This window comes from Trifolium pratense, linkage group LG5 (genome assembly GCF_020283565.1).
Source record: "Trifolium pratense cultivar HEN17-A07 linkage group LG5, ARS_RC_1.1, whole genome shotgun sequence".
Taxonomy (NCBI): Eukaryota; Viridiplantae; Streptophyta; class Magnoliopsida; order Fabales; family Fabaceae; genus Trifolium; species Trifolium pratense.
Genome location: NC_060063.1, coordinates 32,221,061 through 32,243,685, shown reverse-complemented (window position 1 = coordinate 32,243,685; position 22,625 = coordinate 32,221,061). Strand labels below are relative to the sequence as shown.

Here is a 22,625-nt window from a genome sequence, read left to right as displayed (position 1 = left end):
GATAAATCTTCGATAGTATCCGGCTAAGCCAACGAAGCTACGAATCTCGGTCACTGTCTGCGGTCGTTCCCATGAAAGTATTGTCTCTACTTTTGCGGGATCTACAGCTATTCCATCCCTTGAAATCACGTGCCCCAAGAATTTCACTTCCTCAAGCCAAAATTCGCATTTTGACCGTTTCGCGTACAACTTCTTTTCATGTAGGATCTGTAAAACTTGACGCAGATGGTCTTCATGCTCCTCGTAACTTTTGGAATATATGAGAATATCATCGATGAACACGACAACAAACTTATCAAGGAGTGGATTAAAAATCCGGTTCATATAGTCCATGAAAATCGCCGGTGCATTCGTCACTCCAAATGGCATCAAGAGATATTCATGAAAATCTGACAAGAATTAGCCAAATGGTATGGTTTTCCGCATTTGAAGCATCTTCTAGTGAATTCCTGATTCGGGTTCCTGTTTGCTCCATTTCCAAGTGCAGATGTAATTGGACGATATGGTCGTTGATTCTGATTATTCCCCGAGGGTCGAGAATAAGGCTTTTTGTATTGGTGCTTTCCCTTCTGGTTCCCTCCTTGAGTTGGATACTTAGACCTAGATGGTCCTCCTACATTCACTCGATTGGTTGCACTTTCCTTCATTGCTTTTATCTTTCTGCATTTTTCCACAAGCGGTTGGAATTGACGAATCTCCAGTGGCATGACAGACTCTTTAATGCTATGCTTCAGCCCACCTTCAAAACGTTCACATAACCAATCTTCATCAATTTGATCTTGGAAGAATCAAAAATACTTTGCCAGCGACTCAAACTTTGCCGCATATTCCCGAATTGTCATTCCTCCTTGTTTCAAGTTTAGAAATTCTTGTTCCTTTGCAGTCCTTACACTCCTAGGAAAATATTTATCAAGAAACTTAGTACGAAATATCTCCCATGTGACTTCTTGGTTATTAGCTTCAACTATTTGTCGGGCTCCCTTCCACCAATATTCTGCATCTCCAAGCAACAAGTAAGTTGCATAGGTCACCTTTAATCCATCAAGACGCTTCAGTACATCAAATATTTTCTCGATTTCCTGAAGCCATAAGTCAGCTTTCTCCGGCTCCGGGTCTCCCTGAAATTGTGGAGGATCGTGACGTCTAAAATCCACCAATCCTTTGGACTCAACAGCTTGTTCCTCCCTCTGTTGTTTTCGAAGGTCTCTTTGAGTCTTCGCAGCAGTTTGTTGTGCAATGGAAGCCGCCATGTTCGCCATGTCTTGGATAGCTCTATGCATGTCATTATCAACATTGTTGTTGTCACCTTCAGCATTTCCAGGATTTAAACGTGTGTTTCTACGAGCCATTGAATTCCTAGAAGGTAATATCAATTAAAACCTTATAGAAAGACAAAGTTAACCCAAAAGATACAAACCGTGCTCTGATACCACTATTGTAACACCCCATTTTCAGTAACTGTAGAAAATGGTGTTAAGTCGTAAAATTTAATCGCGAATATGAATTAACTCTATTTATATACTTTACTTGTAATGGAATAACAATAATACTTTTTTTTTTTTTTTACTTTTAGTCTAAATAAAGTTAATAAATATAAAATGAAAAACACATTATTATATAGAATATGCATCATATATTTCACAAAGTCATAATTTTCATGCCAGTAGGCTTACATAGTTAAACTTGACAGGTATAGTTAAACTATTTCACAAAACCTGCAAGTAAATAGTTCCTAATTAGATCAAACTATTCTTAGCTAATCATGAGTCATACACCTTACACCCTAGAAGTTACTGCCACCAAGAGTCACAAAAGAGAGTCATGAAGCATAGACTTATCTAGTCTACTATAATAACCCAAAAGGCTTCAAGACTTAATCCTACCATTAGTTAATATTTTACGTACTGCCTAACCATTATTATTACTATTAATGACCATTAGGGAGACTTCCATTATTCCCGTTAGCTTCTCCACCACTAGAGTCTTCAGAAAGATCTTCATCAGGTACAATTTGATTCTCATTATTATTCATTCTTAAATTTGCTTGATGATTCACAAAATTATAATAAACTGGACTACGGCTACGCACTCTCATACGGGCAGTATGACCAACACGAGGCCTTGGTCCCCTAGGTTGAGAGCCATTATCATCCTCTCTAATGGCAGCACCATCTCCAGGGTAATATGGTGTATGATAGATGAAACAAGTCATCATTTTAGCCACTTTTGTGACTTGATCCAAGTCAGCATTTAACTTGGTCACTTCTTCACCTTGTTTAGCAACTTTACACAGGAGGTTAGACTTCTCCATTTCCAACTGTCGAATTTGACTACTCTGATCTTCAACCTTAATGTTGAGATTATTGATGTTCATGAGTAAGTCATTTCTCTCAGCTTGCAGTTTGCCATTGATCTTCTTTTGTTTCTCCAATGCTTTGCAGACTTCTATACTTCTATTATGAAGATCTTTGTAAGTAGCAGCTAGTTCCTCATAAGTTACCTCCTCATCACATGATTCTGAGTCAGATACACAAACTCCTGTTAAAGCATTAACAAATTTGGCAGATTCTTCCTCCTCTGAATCTGTGTCAGACCATGAAACCACAAGACTTTTCTTTTGCCTTTTTAGAAAGGTTGGACATTCAGTTCTGATATGGCCAAAACCTTCACATTCATGGCATCTCACTCCTTTTTCATCTTCATTTGTCTTTTTCTGAAAGCTGGATTTTTGTTGTTGTTGAATCGACCATTTGGCTTGGACCTTTGATCCACTTTCTTCATCAACTTGTTGAACTGTCTCCCAAGCATAGCCATAGACTCAGCTAAGCTTTCTTCACCTTCAGATTCAATTTGTAAATCATCAGCAGCACTTTTTGAAGCAAAGGCTAGATTCTTATCTTTCTTTTCATTTCTTCTGTTCAAACCAATTTCATAGGTCTGAAGTGATCCTATGAGTTCATCTAAATTTAGGCTTGAGAGATCATGAGCCTCCTCAATGGCTGTCACCTTCATATCAAATCTTTTAGGCAAAGATCTGAGTATTTTTCCAACTAGCTCCTCATCTGAGATAGGTTTTCCAAGTGCATCAAACGAATTTGCAAAGTCAAGCACATTCATTTGAAAGTCATGAATGGTTTCTTCCTCCTTCATTCTGAGATTCTCAAAATTGGTTTTGAGCATCTGAAGCTTAGATAGCTTAACTTTTGATGTTCCTTCATGAGTTTTTCTCAGAATCTCCCAGGCATGCTTAACAGTAATACATCTCTTAACAAGCCTGAACATGTTAGCATCCACACCATTGAAAATTGCATACAAGGCTTTGGAGTTGCCAAGTGCCAGATCATCCTCATCTTTGGTCCATTCATCATGTGGCTTCTTAACATCAGTTTTATTGCCATCTTTGTCAAGAACCATTGGTGGTTCCCATCCACGTAACACAGCCTTCCATGTCCTACTGTCAATTGATTTTATGAAAGCCTCCATACGAGATTTCCAATAATCATAGTTCTCAGGACCTGTCAGTAAAGGAGGTTTAGACACTGACCCTCCTTCTTTATCCATTGTACCAGAAAGTACTTTCCCTGGAGCTCACCCAAAATAACAGAACAGGGTGCCTGCTCTGATACCAATTGAAATTCTGGTATCACTAGAATGATGTTGCCTAAGATGTCCCAACAACTACTTTATGATTAACGTTGTTTCTATTGTTGGAACATCTTATATAACATATAAAAACTGACAGAGAATAAATAAATGACACAAGTAATTGTTAACCCAGTTCAGCCAACTGCCTACTCTGGGGGATACCAATCCAGGAAGGAAATCCACTAATAGCTCTAGTTACTAAGACCTCCAGCAAACCCTAGGATTTACGCCTTAAACTAAGACCTCCAGCAAACCCCTGGTTTACGCCTTATAACCTCGACACTACTCATGCAACTTCTGCCTAGGAACTCCTAGACATGAGATCCCATCTCACTTCCACTCACACAACACAACCTGTGTTGTTTAAACAATGTTAAGAATGATGTGGCGACAACTTGCCAAGACAACACTTCACTTTTGCTTAAAAGCTTCAAGTGAATCACACACGGTAAACTCCGTACTTCAAAGCTTAGGAGTCACCTTAAAATAATAAACTTACTTCTTAACTCGTGTTATAGAATCCACAAGCAAGAATTACAATCAAATAATAAAAGACTCAACAAAGACTCAATATATGTAACTAATACTTTTTCAATGAGATGCTTAGTCTTGAGTTTGGTCTTCGTATATATAATGATCTAGCACACTCCTCTTTCTTCATTACTGATAGGACGCTCCTTGTAGCTCATAAAAGATGATCTGGTTCTCTTTTGATCTTCATCAAGAATGTATAGAAACTTTCCAAAAATGTTTAAGGGACTTTCTAGGATAAATGTGATCATACCGTTGTGCCATTAAGTCTAATCTTATCCTTAAAATTCCTGATCAGATCAAATCTCCATTAAGCGTGCTCTTTAAGTGGATTTCCATAAATAGCAGATGCTCTCATAAATGCGCGAGATTTCCTTGAATAAATATGATGTTGTAACATGTTTTCCAACATCTTGTTAGTATATTTGTTTTAGCAAAATTAAGCCAATTCAAATATCCAACAATCTCCCCCTTTGGCAATTTTTAGCTAAAACAATTTCAGGCCATTACCTTTGAGAGATTAAAAAGCGCAATCCTTCAAATATCCAACAGGTTATAAGGCCTATTCCCCTGTCTTCCCCTGTTCTGATTCTGATGATTAGGACGACTGGGTCCCCCAGCACTAAAATTTCCGGGACGATTCATCCTATTCTTTTAATTACAAACTTTTCCAATTCCATAGAATTTCCCACATCCAACGCATATGAATTTTAATCAACACGCTTAAATAAAATGGCGCGCGTGAACGCCCGCAGCTATCTCGGCAATTCGTCATTCAATAGAAAATAAATATAACATCAACACATTATATTACAGGGCTTCCTCGAAGCAAAGTGTGTACCTGAATAATTTACATACAACGGATATATCAAGTTCATCAACCAAAAAGACACGAGTCATGAACCGAATATATCACAAGGCCCAACGGCACTAACTGAAGCAGCAAAGTTTTTCACAAGAAAGGGGGGTTTGAATTGTGAACCTTTAAAAATTGTCCTTTTAAAAATTAGATATCAAAACATACGTTAGAATGATCTCAGAATAAATAGTATAAGTTAAGAGAATGATCTTAGAACGATCTCTGAGCTGCAAACAAAACAATAAGTGATTTGTGTGTGTTTGTGTTTGCATAAAATTAATATGAGTTTAAGGGAGAGAAGAGGCACAATAATTTTATCCTGGTTCACCCCTTAATAGTATGGGCTACTCCAGTCCCCACGCTCCTGTGAGATTGTCCACTAAGAGATTCTACTGATCTCAAGATACACTTCTTCTTTGATCTAATCCAAGATCACAATCTTCCAAGCTTCACTTGCTTGATCTACCTAAGTCTTTCCTAGACTTTATGAGGTGTCACTCAATCAATAGTTACGTATTGACTTGAGCCAATCTTTACAATTTTGATAATGGTTTGGATCTTAAAGCTTTCTCACTCAAACTAAGTTGAAAAGCTAGTTACAATAAAATCTCTCTTTGTTCACTCAAAATGGATATTGATCCTAGTATGATATTACAATATATGGAGTGAAAGAGATCTTTAAAGAAGAGCTTAAAAACTTGTGTCACAAAGACAAGTAGATTGATTGTTGTAAATTGAACTCTTGCTTTTCAATGTTGCCAAAGCCTTCCTTTTATAGTTGAACCTTGAGTCTTCAGTTCCTTGGTCCCAAAGGAAGTTCTCCAACGGCTAGTTGATTCAAAATAGACAGCTCATGCTGAATTGTTGAGTGGATAAGCTCAAACTGATCTTTCTCAGAACGTTCTCCCTGCTGTTCTTCATATTTTCACTTAAAAGGGCCAAAATGACAGCTTGCAATGGGCTGTAGATAGTTGTTCATTGCTTCCTCACCAAGTATATCCGTTATAGATCATTTAGGCACGTTTTGGCCAGCTGTAGATGAGCTTGCAACTTCAAAAGCAAAGGACAGTCATTCTCAGCATCATTCTGAGATCGTTCTCCAATCTGGGCGAATTTTACACTTGATCTTCAAATGGAGAATGATGCAGAACTGTGGCCAGCTGTAGTATGAAGGGAATGCAGCTGTGATGTCCTTGCATAACTATTCACTTGTCCTTTCCATGTACTTCCTTTTCTTGATTAAAAATTAATCTCTTGGAGAATGTTCATTAAATAATGACATTGAAGGTACATGACAACTATGATTTGAATGTGTGTTGTCTCATCCTTATTGGTCTATGTAATTCTTGTCCAAACACTCTTGATACACCTGATTAGATGATGCCTTGAGAATTTATCATGTTTGCACATGCTTGATCATTAACTTTGTCCAAAGAGGAAAGTCACTTTCCTTCCAATTATTCCTTGCCTTAATTGATCATGGACTGTTGTGATCTTGTGAGTTAAAGCCATGATAAAGTGCTTCTTTGTCTTGTATATGGTTGACTTAATGAAATAAGTGCTTTTGCAATTATTCTTGTTCATGAGGAGAATGTTGCAATTAAATCAGAGATCATTCTCAGACTGATCCTGAAGCTTCTCTTTTTGCCAAAACATAATGAATATCATTGAGATTAGAAGCTTAATTGGTCCTGACTAATTAAAACACTCAAGAGCACTTGTTAGATAACAATGAGATCAGAATTACATTTAAAATATAATTAAGATGTTTGTTATCTTTAAAACATCAAATTGAGATTTTGCATTTTGCCTCAACAATCTCCCCCTTTTTGATGATGACAAACTTCTTGAATTATGTTTTAAAAATGGGATTCTGATATAATCAATTTAGTAAACACAAATAAATTGTTTAGTGTTTTAATTTTCAAGCTCCCCCTCAATTCAAGCATCCAATTTTCATAATTGCTTAAGCATAAAGTATTGAGCAAAAACACATAATATGAATCAAAATAGATTACATTAATCATCAAGCTCACAAAGTGAGAATCCAACATGATTTCTAGTTCATGATTAACACATAATGATTCAAGCAAAAGTTAAAACACAAATCCTAGTTTAGAAAATAAAAACATAGTAGGAGAAGTTCTTATAGCAGCAAAAGGAACTTCCCAAAATATCTAATCCTCTAAACAGGTAATTAAAACATGATCAGGCATTTTAAAAAGACAAGTTCAATCTCCCCCTCATTTTCTCAAATCATTCTCCCCCTTTGTCATCATTGAAAAGGGTAGAAAAAAAAAGGGTTGCAACAGAAGTTTATTCAGGAATGGTGGGGCTGGAATCATCAGAGGATGTGGAGTTTTCAGGTTGTGGGAATGGCTCAACAGGTGGTGGTGGATTTGAAGGAGGTGGAACAATCTGAAGAGTAGTACAAACACACTCATTCAACCAGTTTCTCATGATCTGAAACTCAAGCATAATATACATTAACATGTCATTTTGCATTGACATGCCTCTCATCAGCTGAGTTAAATCCTTTCTCATCTGAGACATTCTCTTTTCAAGCTTGGTACGTTTGGGAGGCCTGGGATCAGTGGAAGTACCAGCCTCATGTTGAAAATTTCCCTCAAAGCCAGCAGGCACAGACCAATTTGCAGTAGCAGCAGCAGCAGCAGTTGCAGAAGAGCAGAAAGAGTCTAAAGTTGCAAAAGAACTTGGTAGAGATGGTAGTGTTCCAGCAGTGAAAATGGGAACTGGTATCTGAGATGGATCAGGACTATTGGATGTCATCAAGTTCCTTACAAAATCAGTGCTAAACATGGATTGCAAGCTTCCATGAGATGATGACATAAGTGGTGAAAACACAGAGGTGTTAAATGGAGCAGTTATAGAATGAAACCCTTGGAGAATCTTCCCAGCTTGTTGAGATGAAGTTTCTACTTCTTGAGAGAAGGTTGGTCCTAAATTCAATGAGGTATTCAAATGGATTGGCTGTGTATCAGAAATGGTGTTGTGAATATCCACATTTTCATCAGTTGGGAGAACGTTCTCTGATTGTTCTCCAGATGCTTTAGCAAGCATATCCAAGTTGTTATCAGGATCAATTCTCTTCCTTTTGTTTCTAGTATCAGCAGAAGTGTTTCCAGAAGTGATTTCTTTTTTCATGTGACTCAGATTTTTTGTTCCAAAGGTAAACCATTGATTATCAAAGAGTTGTTTAGACTCATCCACATGGTTATCTCTAAAAATCCTAGTGAGTAACATTCCATAAGGTAAAGCTATCTTTTTGATTCCAGAATTTGCAATTGTAATCATGTGTTGAAGAATCAAATAAGGTAAATCTAGTGGAATACCTTTAGATAGATGATACATGACTAGTAGATCATTATCAGTTACCTTATCTTTGCTTCCTGTCCTAGGAAAGATGGAATGTTGACACATGTTGTGGAGGATTTTGAATTCCTTCTTCAGCATAGATGATGGTGGTTGCTCCTTGTAAGCTCCTTCAGCAGTGAACATCTCAACAATTAGATCATCTTTGCTTATGTTCTGAGCAGCATACCAGTCTTTTCCATACAAGGTTTCTCCATTTCTCTTCACTTCAAGTAGCTTACTAATTGATTCTGCTGTAACATGGATTTCGACTCCCTTGATGTTGGAGATGATCAAATCTTTGTCAGGATGTATCTTGGCATTGAAGTAGAATGCTTGTACTAGCAGAGGCATGATGGTATTTTTCATCTGGAAAAATTTTGTCCATCCTTGTGGTTCCACAAACTTGAGCAAGTCTACTCCTCCCTTAGCAATTTCTTCAAAATCATAAACTCTTCCAGAAGCAACAGGTTTGATTTTCCAAAACTGATCAAACTTAGCTTCTTCTTCAGGATGAATGAGTGGAACTTCAAGTAGCTCTTCTTGAGGTCTTTTCCTTTTAGGTAAGCTCTTTTTCTTAGGAGCTTTGATAGCAGTAGCAGAAACTTTCTTGACAGAAACAGGTGAGTGTTTTGCTGGAACTGATTTTGATGAGGTGAGAGGTTCAAGTATAATTTTTTCAAGTTCTGAATCTGAATCATGAATGGTGTGAACAGTGTTGTCAACAACAGGTTTCTTTCCTGTACCAATTCCAGACATAATACGAGATGATCTTCTGATTTTTGAAGAATCATAGGATTTGGCTTTCTTAGATTTGAAAATGATTGGTGGAGTTTCAGCTTGACTTGGTACAACAATGGTAGGTTTATGAATGGTGGTACCATCAATTTTAGGGTTAGGTTTCTGGGTAAGTTGAATGGTTTCTTCTTCTGAGGGATCGTTCTCAGAAGGTACATCAGTTGGTTCAGCAGGAGGTTCATTAATTGATTGTGCAGGATGTTCAATTAATTTCGGTGGGAAAATTTGAGAAAGAGGTTGAAGATCTAAGGGTTCATTTGGATCATAAAAATTTGATTGATCAAAGGTTTGAGGGTTTGAGGAATCAGAGGTATCTGATGAGGATGAAGAGTTTGATGAGGATGAGGGTAATGGTGGAAATGGAGCTCTTCTTCCTGGGTTCTTTGTTCGTGCCATTTTTTGAAGAAACAAAGAAGAAATAATTGGATGAAGATGATGTGATGAAATGATGAGTTTAGGTGAGTATAAAAAGAGGTGGAAGCTTGGGAAGGAGGAAGAGTGTTAGTAGACTAGGTGTACTTGATTGAAGAGATGAATAGTTGGTTGTACTTGATTTTAGAAAAGAAAAAGGAGAGAGAGAGAGAGATTAATCGTGTTAAGCCAATGAGGAGAAGGTAAACATATCTGAAGGTGTGAAAACACAAGAAGGGGGGGTTGAATTGTGTTTTAGTCAAGTTTAAAACTTTTTCAAGTTCTTAACTTAACTACAACAGCAGCGGATAAATAACACAATAAAACAAGTTAAGAGAGAGAGAGATCACATAAGCAATTTATACTGGTTCCTCTCACAAAACGAGAGTAGTCCAGTCCCCTTGCACTTCCAAGGGATTTCACTATAATCACACAAGATTACAACTGCTCAAGCACACAAGCAAGAGACTTCTCAACACTGCTCAAGCACACAAGCTTAAGACTTCACACTTAAGCACACAAGCTTAAGTTATCTCAAATACAAGATATAATAAAGTAATGGAAAGTATACAACAGCTCTTAGTCAGAACCTAGAAGAACAAATACTAAATATTTGAACTTAAAGTGCAACAACACAGTTCAGAGGTTCAGAGCTTTGTATGAGGAATTCAGAGTTTGTTCGTGCGTATTAATCCTTGATGATGTTGTATATATAATACAGCTGATCCTTCTAGTATATATATATGACTAGAAAAGAGTCGTTGCAAAGAAGACCGTTGAAGTAGATAATCTTTTGTCTTCAAGCAGCCTGTCTTGATGCAGTTTGATTGTATCCAAAACTAAGAAAGAGTTTCAGGTACTTTGACTACTGCAGAGAAGACTTTCCTTATTCAGCTAACACCACTGATGACCCACGTTCTCAACAGAGGACAGACAAAAGGAGATTAGCTGTTCTGATCAGGCTTGAAAGGTCCTTTTCTTCATTGGTAGAAGAGTTGACTTGCAAAAGAGAATCTTTACAAACTTCAAGAAGATCATCAGAGCTTGATGAAGTTCTGAAGACTTCATCGTCTGAAGATCACAACTTCTGAGTCTCACAATCTTCTGATCGCTTACAAACTTCTGAAGTCCTTATCTTCTGATCATTGATCAGAGCTTAATTGAATCTAAGTCCTGCACACTTAAATTAAATTTTTAGTCCTTCCAATTGTTTATTAATACTTTGTTATCATCAAAACCTTAACAGATTCAGGGGCAAACATTTTTAAATCAATTTTGTTCCAACAATCTCCCCCTTTTTGATGATGACAAACATAAGTATTAATTGACAATTGTTGTTAAATTAACTTATCATGTTTCTCTTAGGTTTGTGAGGTTTGCAAACTCCCCCTAAGATTGATACTCCTTAAAGCCTAAGCTTTAAGTTTTATCCATGATATTTTAATTTAGTATAAGATTAAGATAATTTGAAATAAAGTAAATTTCATATCTTTCTTCAGAGTGAGAGGTTTGCAAGCTCTCCCCCTAAGTCTCATAAGGCTAAGTTAAAATTGCACTCTTAACTTATCCTTACTTATGAAATTTATTTCAGTTTCAACTAACTTAGTCTCCACATTGAAATACGTAAACCAACTTAAAAGTAACAACTTTTAACTTAACGGATAAAAGCGAGATAAAAGCAAGCGTGGTTTCAGCTTTCAACTAACTTATCAATTAATGCGTAACTACTCCCCCTTTTGTCATTATCAAAAAGTAAAAAAAATTTAGATAACCAAGACAGTCAAAGAAGAAGAGTGGTTGTTACAAAGGTGAATTTATTTCAAAAACAACAAACAACGCGCTTAAAAGGTTTATAAAAGGTGAACGAGTTAACATACATGTTTCACACAAAAAAAATATCAAGAAGAATCAAGAAGAATGAGAAGATTTAGTTCACGCATTGCAGAGGTTCGGAGAAAGAAAGAAGAAGAACGACGCGAAAAAGATGAGAAGGATAAGAAAGACGACAAGAAGCCACAAGATGCTGAGATAATAATCATTTCATCAGATTCTGAGACTGAAGAAAATGAAGATGATGCTGACTATGTTGAGTTCTTGGCTGGCTATGTTCCAGAAGAAGAACAAGAAGAAGAAGAAGAGCAGAACCCAGATCCCATAGAAATTTCATCAGAGGATGCTGAGGAGAAATCTGAGATTTCTTCTGAGTTTTATCCATCTGACTAGGATTAGGTTGTCTTTTTCTTTTTACCAATGTACTCAACAATGTTAGATCATTAATAAAGTTTTCTTTTAAAAAATTCATCTTGTGTTCTTGTGTTCTTGTTTATCATAGAAAAATAAAAGTAAACATCACACAACAAATATTAAACCAATAAATAAGTAAAACAAAATAAAAAAGATTGTTCAGAAGATAAATAACATGAAAGACATAAAGTGCAAAGAATCCTAAGGTTTCTTAAGAAAGGCTAAGAGCTGGTCAAATTTGTCATTCAGAGACCCCACGTTGGAAACTAGACCATCCACTTTGGATTCCAAGTTGAGGTGAGCTGTCCTTTGCCTTTCCAAACCTTCTTGTTGTTCCCTCAGAGCTTCTTGAAAAATCTGCTGCTGATCTACAACCACAGGTGCTTGGTCTTCAACCAGAGGTGCCTTGCCTTTATCAGAGGAGGGTTCACCATCCTCTGGATAATCAATCATCAGAATATCAGCATCTGGATTATCCTCTTGGTTCAGCTCAGGGATTTCTTCAGCAAGTCTTGCAGCAGCTTCAGTCAGACGTTCATTCTCAATCCTTTGATCCTCAAGGCTCTTGAAAAGCTTGGAATCAATCCAGCATTCCTTAAAAACAGACATATGCCTTGCAGTGGCAGCAATAGCAGCAAGCTTAGCACGTTCATGCTCTTCATGATTAAACCCAGTCAGTCGTTTCAAACTAGCTCTTGCTAAGCTGTCCTTCAGAAGATACACCAAATCCAAATCCCGTTGACCAATCACAGTCTTAAGCTCATCACCCACTGCATCCAGAGCTTTGCAGATTCTAGCCTTGATTAGTGACACCTCCATATCCACATCAGAGGGACACACCAGAAACTTGTCCTGAATATGGGATAACCTAAGTAGATCATCATACAGCTGATTGGAAAGGTTACCAAAAGGGTCAGAGGATGAGGGTGAGATATTGGGAATGGTAGAGAGTTTTATTGGGTCATTAGCAGGGTTGTCAATGATAACAACTTCTGCTTCTGAAGGGTTAGGGGCACAAGTATGAATACGTGGATTAGGATTGGGTTCAGGAGTTGATTCAGATGATGAGATGTTAGAGGTTGATTCAGGATAAATGTGTTCAGGTGATGGTTCAGGAGATTTGTTTTCAGGGGTTGGTTCAGGAGATTTGTGTTCAGTAGTTGGAATATCTGGTTGAGGTTCAGAAGGTGGAATGTCAGATGATGCCTTTTGTGGTTGAGGTTGAGGTAGAGGTGATTTTGGTTTAGGAGGTGAGGAAGTTTTGTGGGTTTAATGAGTAAGAGGCTGATTATTGAGGGGGTCAGGGCTTAGGTGTTTTTCTAGTTCAGAAAGAGGGTTATCAGAAGTTGAAATGTTGGGAAGAATGGTTCTAAGTGGTTTGGTAAACCCTATTCCAATTTCAGCTTCATTAAAGACGTACTTAGGAGTCTTACCTTTGGGATCAGGAACTTGTTTCTGACGCATCCTAGTACTCAGAGTTTCTTCATCAGACTCAGTTTCTGACTCAGACGGAGTTTCAGAGGAGTCACTTTCTTCACTTTCCTCTTCATCATCAACAATAATAGGCTCCTTTGATAATGTTGCAGCAGCTTTCTTAGAAATAGCTTCATGTTTCCTTTTAGTTCTCTGCTCAGCAACAGCTTCTTCCACTTTGACCTTCTTCTGAGCCAGAAGATCTGGTTTATCTTGTTCAGCTTTCCTCTTAGGTTTCCTCTTAGGATTATACAAGTTTGCAGGAGCTTTTGGAACCATATTCTTATCAACAGTAAATCCTTCTTTTCTAAGAACTTCTAGATAGTCTTGGATGATGTGCTCAGCATCCATTTCAGAGATTACTGGATATCCATCCACATACAGACGATCTTCAAGACTGGCTGTAAACTCTTGTGGAGGTGGAACCACTTTTGATGAGATGAGACGCATCTTGGTTAGAAAGCTAGCATTCAGAATCTCAGGAGTGAACTTCTTTTCCACAAGTTCTGGATGGAACTTCTTCAGATTCTGAACCACATGACCTTGATAAAGAAGGTCTGAGAGTAATCTTGGATAAGCTATAGCTGTCTTCCTCTGAGATTTGCTTAAGAAGATTGCCTCACAGATCCTCTCAAAGAAGTATTCTCCCAGATTCACTTTCATTTCTTTCAGAAGAAAGTAGATCAGATGACGATGAGTCCAGGAGATTGTATCAGTACCACCAACTCTTGGACTGATAGCAGCAAGTATGATCTTGAATAGCACTCTGCAGACGTCAGTCAAACCCTTGACTTTACCCTTCAGTTTCAAATCTGTACACATCAGAGCCAGAAGATCATCTCTGTACCTTGTGTCCTTCTCAAAAACATCCAACTCTATCCCAGAGTTATCCAATCCAAGCAAAGCATTGAAATGAATAGGAGAGAAAGCTAGATTCATACCACAAATATTTGACCTAATCTGTTTTCCAGTGAATTCCAATAAACCCATTTCTTTCCTAGATTTACCTTTTAAACTAGGATTCCTTTCAATAGCCGCACGTTCTTCCTGTTTAGCTTCAGCCTTATCAAAAACCTTAGCTTTCATCCAGAATTTCTTCAAGAGATCTGGATAAATAGGACCATTTAGCATGTTGAAGTACTTATCCCATCCTTGAGCGGAGAAGTAATGTTTCACATCGAACCCATTTGCCTTCAAACTATCAAAGTCGATCATCTTCTCAGAAAGAAAGATGAGCTCAGATTCTGGAAACTCCATTTCGTTCCCAACGATTTGAAGATTTCTAAACATAAACGGTGGAATCTTTGTTGTTGAAGAAGATGAAGAACCAGCCATGATGGAGTTTAGGTAAGGGTAGGAACTAATGAGAGAGAAAGAAATTTTTGTTGAAGGTTTAGAGAGAAAAGAAAGTGTAGGTTGTGAAAGTGAGAAGTGTGCAAGTGTATTGTGTAAGTTTTATTTAAATGCACACAGTTAACACGAAAATAGCAAATTTGGGAAATTACGCTAATTGACAGAAAGTTGAATACCAAAAATCATCATTAACCACCCACTACCTGACACACGTAGACCACGTGCAGAAATTTACTCGGTAACTGCTATTTTAATGGACAACTGTTCAGTAGCGAATACTAAACGTTTCCCACTTAAATAGTTCAGAGCCTCTGAGATATATAAAATTCTCTATCAGAGTTAAGTACTTCAGAGCTTGTGTTTCAGATGATCTGAATCATAAGTTCTGATATACATAACCTCTTACACTTTAATTGCCAAAAAAAATTTTTATTCAGAGATTGAAAACATGTTCAGATGTTTCTTTATAAAATCAAATCTTTCAACAGATAAAGCTTTAGTAAATATATCAGCCCATTGATTTTCAGTATCAACAAACTTAATATCTATAATGCCTCTCTGAACATAATCTCTGATAAAATGGTGTTTGATTTCAATATGTTTGGCTCTAGAGTGTAAGATAGGATTTTTAGATAAATGAATGGCTGCAGTGTTATCACAATATAAAGGAATATTGTGACTGCTTACCTGATAATCTTCTAACTGATATTTTAGCCAGAGTAGTTGTGTGCAACACTTAGCTGCTGAAATGTATTCTGCTTCTGCTGTAGACAAAGCTATAGTAGTTTGTCTTTTACTAGCCCAGGAGATAAGGTTTTCACCAACAAATTGACAATTGCCACTTGTGGATTTTCTTTCAATTTTATCTCCAGCATAGTCAGCATCACAGAATCCATTTAGCACATAATCATTGGATTTCTTATAGAGAAGTCCAAGATTAGTTGTTCCTTTCAGATACCTAAAGATTCTCTTTACAGCAGTAAGATGAGATTCTCTAGGATCTGACTGGAATCTTGCACACAAGCAAACACTGAATAAAATATCTGGTCTAGAGGCTGTCAGATAGAGTCACTACAACAAATTAAGGCCTTTAATAGCGCTTTTTTTAGCTTTTAATAGCGCTTTAAAGCGCTATTACTGATACCGCTATTATAAGTTCGGTGCCTACAATAGCGTTTTATAAGCGCTATCAAATGTCCACTTTTAATAGCGCTTCTTGCAAAAACCGCTATCGTATGTAAGTTGGCGCCATCTGCTAGGACTTTGGAAGCGAGTTTTAATAGCGTTTTATTCTAAAAGCGATATTATATGCCAGTTATTTAATAGCGCCCGTGTGTAAAGCGCTATTATAGTCCTTCCAGCAAACAACTTTTAATAGCGCCCGTGCCCAGAAGCGCTATTATAAGTCCTTTTTCAAATTAAAAAAAAAAATCATTTTTTGTCTAAATTTTGTAATATACTGTACTTTGATAACCAAAAAAAAAAACTAAACAAATTTTATTAATCAACAACACATAAAAAATAAGTGACGTGCACTACAACATAACTAAGTATGGGATATAAAATAATCCAACAACAAAATACAACTCAAAATTTCAAACTTAATCAATCCTTTGCTTATAGCATGTATGAATGACACCACTCAGTTTCTAAATCGTTGATCTTTAGTACAAGAGAAAAGCCTTAGTTTAGCTCATGTGATGCCTGAGTACTAATGCTTAGAGGCATATGCAATTACACATAATCAACAGAGTCACCTAAAATGTCTACAGATGAGTGCAACGTGGACCATTTCTTCCCATTTAACAAAGTCACTTTGTCATTAGATCTTTTTCGACTATTTGATTTAATCTTTCCTCTGGATGTAGAGCTTCTTAACCTGAAAGTTATTCATAGTATACAAGATACAAGAACGAATTTAAATTCAATGACTCCTTAGGGGTTACAATTGAAGAAAAATCATTGGCTCATAATGTGCTAAAGCACGAAATGTAAACAAATTTGACATACCTCTAGAAAATTGTCATTGAACTACCCATACAGAATTACGTCAAATGTCATTTGACCTTCACCACATCAAGCTAATTCTTTGAAAGCTATAAGACAAGCTTGTAACTCTTTAAAAAATTTACTGCCAAAGAACCAGAAAATCCATCACTTAGTGTTCAAACTTGAATGAAACATAACAAATAACACTAACAAGAAAATAAGCTACTCACAAGTCATGTCTTTGGGAGTAATATTGAGAAGTTTCACAATTAAAAAGAAGCATGATAAACTTTAATACCGGGAGACACCAACCAAAAATATAAGTTCTCAATGACCTTGCCAAGTGAATGCTCTAATAGGCTGACAAGAAAATCAAGAAGCCAGCTCAAAACCAGAAATATAGGAGAAATTGTCAAACTAGATAAACTACAAGCTTTATTATGATATCATTGCAATGACTTATTGGTTCGAATGAAGCACCTTCGACGGTGGCTGGGCATATCAGAACTGTTGCTGAGTAGATATTGATGTCATTTTGAATCCACAACCCTCAAATGCAGGGCTTAATCATAACAAGACTTTCAAATGTCTTGAAACAAAGACTACAATGAACATGAATGAGAACATGAAGTTATTACTATTATCATGAAATTACTCATGTGATATGAATATAACAGGTCCTATCGAAGCATTTGACAATTAAAGAAAAACTTGTGAGCGTTTAGGATGTGCCAAATATATTCAAGACATAAGATACAGCCCTCGATCTCTGCTATAAGACAATACGTGAAAACTTTGATTGCTTTTGTATCTCTTGTTTATTGTTTTTCTCACAATGAACATGGTTATGTTCTGAGACTTATCTTAATTTACTAAAAACAAAACATCCAGCATAAGTGAGTGATACTTTGTTTTCATGACTAAAGAAGTCCAACATTAGAGGGCATACCTTGATTAAAGAGTTCTTTGAATATAATAATAACCCTGAAGTAAAAGACTAGCTATGTGGATATTAAAAGAGAAATCATCATTTCTAACACAAATTGAATCACTGATGTACATTAAAAAAAGGCTCAAAATACACAGGGTTATCTAAAGCCCCTGCATACATTTGGTCGTAAAGAAAACTTGAAATATAGGTAACATTCAGTATATAGTAACTTAAATAGATGAGTGGAGTAAAGAAAACTTGAAAGAGCAGGCATTCCAAAAACAAATCAGCAGATACTCACAATAGGATGGGCAAGTAGCTCTCTAAAATTGTAGTTGTAGATGTTTTCTCCCAGCAGGGCAGAAAGAGACAAGTGATGAAATGCCAAATCCTAACAGTTCACAAAAAAAGGTGCATTCAATAATATCATATATGCAGATATATAGAAAATATATCATAGACTACTATGAACTATCCTGTAACCTCTAAAGAGGAAGACCATTTGTTGCCCTAATTGAGAAAGGAATTGCCTTAGCTACAATATTTTCCTTAATTATGGGGAGTAATTAGTAAAGACAAAATGATTGTAGGATCTACAACTAATTGCAAATATAACAAAAAGGCTATATGAATATATATCATGTCATGCAAATCTACTATATCCATTGTTACCTTGTTTAATACAAGATTGAGGCAGTTCTTTGCTGCATCAACACTTATATTATTTGACAGAGATGTTCAAAATACACTCAACACAAAAGCAACTAATTAAATTGTTGGAAAATCACTCTATCAATGAATTACCTTCAATTCTACAAAGAGCAAAAAAAAGATGGTGAATTAGAGCAAAAGGAGGAAGAAGAATAATATCCAATTTCAAGGAACAAAAAAAATACAGCTAGCTAGCTGTATTTTTCATTTCTTTACTACAATTATATAACCAACACACTTATTTTTCAGATTATTCTTTATTAATAAACCAAATATTAAGATTAGTTACACAACATACCTTTGGCAAAATGAGTTGCAACCCTTCTATCTTGTTGATTTGCTTTCACAAGAGACACACCACACAAATCTACAAAACATTGTTAAAGCAAATGAACTTAAAATTAGAAAAAATATAAACATTGCGAGCGAGACTGTGAGGAGAGCTAAATAGAGATGAGAGTGATATTGTGTGAGACTATGAATGAATGAAAATGTGAGCATAATGGTGACGCAATTGCGGGTAGACGCGAGGCAGGAGATGTCATAAACTAAATAAATACTCTAGAAATAAATTAAGTGGTCATTCCATGGCATATAAGTTTTCCTTTTCAGCCGTTGATAAGTTGTAAGTAACCATTTCTAACATAACTAGGCACAAGAAAACAGTATCATACTTTCATAACATTTATAATAATAAAATCTAAAAGATACATGTTAACTAATCAGGGAAGTAGAAACAGCAGAATATCGTAAGCTATATTGCTCATAATTGAAACAAAAACACTTGATTATCATTCACATGTTAACTTGAGCATTGGTTTTAAGAGTGAGATTATCATTCACGTCACACTTGATTCTTGCAGTTACCCTTCCATATCAATCAATGTTCTCCAAATTAACACCAAATGCAAAAAAAAAAACATCACCATAGTTATGAATTCAATGTAATATTATACAGTATAATAAAAACAACTTACTAAAGACGGAATGTCAAATTATGTTACACAGATACCTAGAGACGGGTTCTAACGAGACGTGATTCAATTGCGGTGAATGATGGAAAACGATGAAGAGTTTCTGGGTTCAATGACCTATGGAACGATGGACGGTGGTGATTCTATGTTCAACGACCTCTGGAACCATGGACGGTGGTTAATGATGGGGAAGATGTTTTAGGGTTTCAACGAGTTCTGGTTTCAACAAGTCTTAAGATTTTGGGGTTTAGGATTTCAACGAGTTCGTGAGTATGGTTGAGTGACGAGGAAAGAGAAGAGTGAGGTTTTTTGGGTTCAATCGATTCAGGAGAGCGATGGAGAATGAGTGAAAAACGATGGAGGATTTCTAGTTTCAATTGATTGAGTAGTGAGAAATTCTGGATTCAATCGGCTAGATGAGAAGAAGAGGGTTCCTGGTTGTGGAAGAAATTTTGATTGAGTGATGAAAAGGGTTCTGGGTGAGGTTGAAGAAACTGAGTGAAGAAGGAGAAAAAGGTTCGCGAAAAATAAAAGAAGGTTCTGGTTTGCCTAATTATTTTATTTAAACTAGAAAGACGTATAATAGCGTTTTCAAACAAAGCGCTAACATAGGGGTACAATTATAATAGCGTTTTAAAAGAAAGTGCTATTATAGACTCCAAATATTTTGGTTGATAACATATAACAACGCTTTTATGGAAAGCGCTTTCGTAAGGGTCACCTATAAAAGCGCCCGACGAGAAACCGCTATTGTATGTATCCCTGTGCAATTTTTAATACCGTTTTTTCAAAAAGCGCTATTAAATAGGCGCTATTATAAAGCAAAATTGTAGTAGTGAGTAAGGAACCAATCATACCTCTGTAGATCTTTTGATCTACTTTTCCTTCATCTTCTGACTTGCTCATGTTGGTAGTTGGATGCATAGGAGTGTTCATTATCTTGCAATCATCTAGGTTGAATTTCTTCAGAAGTTCCTTGGTATACTTTGATTGATGAACATAAGTTTCTTCCTTCTTCTGATTGATTTGAATTCCAAGAAAGAACTTCAATTCTCCCATCATGCTCATTTCAAATTCATCCTGCATTATCTTAGAAAAATTCTTGCACAAGGAAGCATTAGTTGAACCAAAAATAATATCATCAACATAAATTTGAATGATTAAAATATCTTCTTTGGTTGTTTTTCTAAAGAGTGTACAGTCAACCTTCCCTTTTTCAAAACCCTTTTCAAGAAGGAAATTACTGAGTCTATCATACCAAGCTCTTGGAGCTTGTTTCAGACCATACAGTGATTTCTTCAGTTTGAAAACATGTTCTGGGTTTGAGATATCTTCAAAACCAGGAGGTTGCTTAACATACACTTCTTCAGAAATAAAACCATTTAAGAAGGCACTTTTAACATCCATCTGATACAAGGTTATTCCATGATTAACAGCATAAGATAGAAGTAACCTGATTGCTTCAAGTCTAGCAATCTAGCCTTGTGCGACCAATCTAGCCTTGTTTCTTACCACTTCACCTTGCTCATTCAGCTTGTTTCTGAATACCCATTTTGTTCCAATAATGTTCTTGTGTGAAGGTTTAGGCACTAGAGTCCATACATCATTTCTTTGAAATTGATTCAGCTCTTCTTGCATTGCTACAATCCAAGCATCATCTTTCAGAGCTTCATCAATCTTTGAAGGTTCCATCATTGAGATAAGACCAACTAAAGATTCCTCATTTCTTAGTTGAGATCTTGTCTTCATTGGACTATCCTTGTTGCCTAAGATCAGTTCCTCTAGATGTGATGATTTGTATTTGAAAGTATTTCTTGGGGGCTCATCATCTTCAGACTCATCATCAGCAGGTTCAGCAGTTGCTTCAGTTCTATGTTGTTCAGAGTCTGTAGGAACTGTCATATTCAGAGGTTCTTCAGAGAATGGATGTTCTGAGTAGTCTGGAATATCTGAATACTGATCCTCTGATACCTGAAATCTAGACAAACCTTCCACAAGCTCTGACACTTGGTCAGGCTCTTTGTCATCAAATTTGACATGCATAGTTTCTTCCACAGTATGTGTTTCAGAAATATACAGTCTGTATGCTTTTGAGCGTTCAGAGTATCCTATAAAAATACCCTTATAACCTCTAGCATCAAATTTCTTTAGATGGACTTTGTTGTTTAAGATGTAACATGTACATCCAAACTGATGAAAATAAGAAATATCAGGTTTTCTTCCTTTGAACAATTCATAAGCAGTTTTGTTCAACTTAGATCTGATATAGATTCTATTTTGAACATAACATGCTGTGTTTACAGCTTCTGCCCATAAAAACTTTGCTACATTTGTTTCATGCATCATGGTTCTGGCCATTTCTTGCAGAGTTCTATTCTTCCTTTCTACAACCCCATTTTGTTGAGGAGTTCTAGGAGAAGAGAATTCATGCAGAATGCCATATTTTTCACAAAAGTTTTCAAAAGGTTCATTTTCAAATTCTCCACCATGATCACTTCTAACTTTTAAAATAGTGTAGCCTTTTTCATTTTGAATTTGTTTGCAGAAGATGCTAAACTCATCATAAGCTTCATCTTTTGTTCTTAGGAATTTTACCCAAGTCCATCTACTGTAGTCATCAACAATCACTAATCCATACTTCTTTCCACTGATAGAGGCAGTGTGAACTGGCCCAAAAAGATCAATGTGAAGAAGTTCCAATGGTCTTAAGGTAGAGACAATGTTCTTAGGTTTAAAAGATGATTTTATAATCTTTCCTTTTTGGCATGAACCACAAAGTGTGTTTGAGTGATATTTGATTTTAGGTAAACCTCTGACAAGGTCAAGCTTGCTAAGCTTAGAGATTAACCTCTAGTTAGCATGGCCTAACCTCTTATGCCAGATCCATTTTTCTTCACTCAAGGTCAAAAGACACAACACTTTTTGTTCATTCAAGTCAGAAAGATTAATTTTATAAACATTATTCTTTCTCAGACCTTTGAATACCATGGAGTTATCAGATTGTTTAGACACAGTACATGATTCCTTATTAAAGACAACTACATAACCATTGTCGCAAAATTGACTTATGCTCAATAGGTTATGTTTGAGTCCATCAACTAACCAAACATCATTAATAGATAGAGAAGAATTACCTACTGTACCTGTACCAATTATCTTTCCCTTTTGATTACCTCCAAAGCCAACAGATCCTCCGTCTTTCATAGTTAGCTTGGAAAATAGTTGTTTGTCACCAGTCATATGCCTTGAACATCCACTATCCAGATACCATGAGTGATTCATGATACTTCTTTGAGTGGCAGGCTGTATGAGAAACAACTTTAATCATTGCGGT

The 22,625-nt window shown here is 36.3% G+C and overlaps 1 protein-coding gene and 1 long non-coding RNA gene across 4 annotated transcripts; both read right to left on the bottom strand.

Moving 5' to 3' along the window:
- Nucleotides 1-368: 368 nt before the first annotated feature.
- Nucleotides 369-1,349, bottom strand: LOC123886459. The gene is made up of 2 exons (XM_045935774.1): nt 799-1,349; nt 369-660 (listed from the first exon to the last, which is right to left on the bottom strand). Exons 1-2 carry the CDS (start codon nt 1,347-1,349, stop codon nt 369-371), a joined length of 843 nt encoding a protein of 280 aa, XP_045791730.1.
- A 14,902-nt stretch (nt 1,350-16,251) lies between these two features.
- Nucleotides 16,252-18,998, bottom strand: LOC123882859. Of its 3 annotated transcripts, XR_006800012.1 has the most exons (7): nt 18,616-18,998; nt 18,279-18,418; nt 17,908-17,997; nt 17,156-17,277; nt 16,906-17,035; nt 16,697-16,817; nt 16,252-16,565 (listed from the first exon to the last, which is right to left on the bottom strand). It is a non-coding gene; the product is annotated as an uncharacterized LOC123882859 (long non-coding RNA). The 3 variants fall into 3 exon arrangements; XR_006800010.1 differs by having other exon boundaries at nt 17,908-18,418; XR_006800011.1 differs by lacking the exon at nt 18,279-18,418.
- Between the last annotated feature and the right edge of the window lie 3,627 nt (nt 18,999-22,625).

Bases quoted from the DNA above. Each gene is read 5' to 3' on its own strand.
- LOC123886459 (XM_045935774.1), bottom strand. From the start codon at position 1,349: ATGGCTCGTAGAAACACACGTTTAAATCCTGGAAATGCTGAAGGTGAC. The intron at 661-798 runs GTATTTTTGATT...GGAAAAATGCAG, and splicing joins AAGTTTGAGTCGCTGGCAAA to AAAGATAAAAGCAATGAAGG.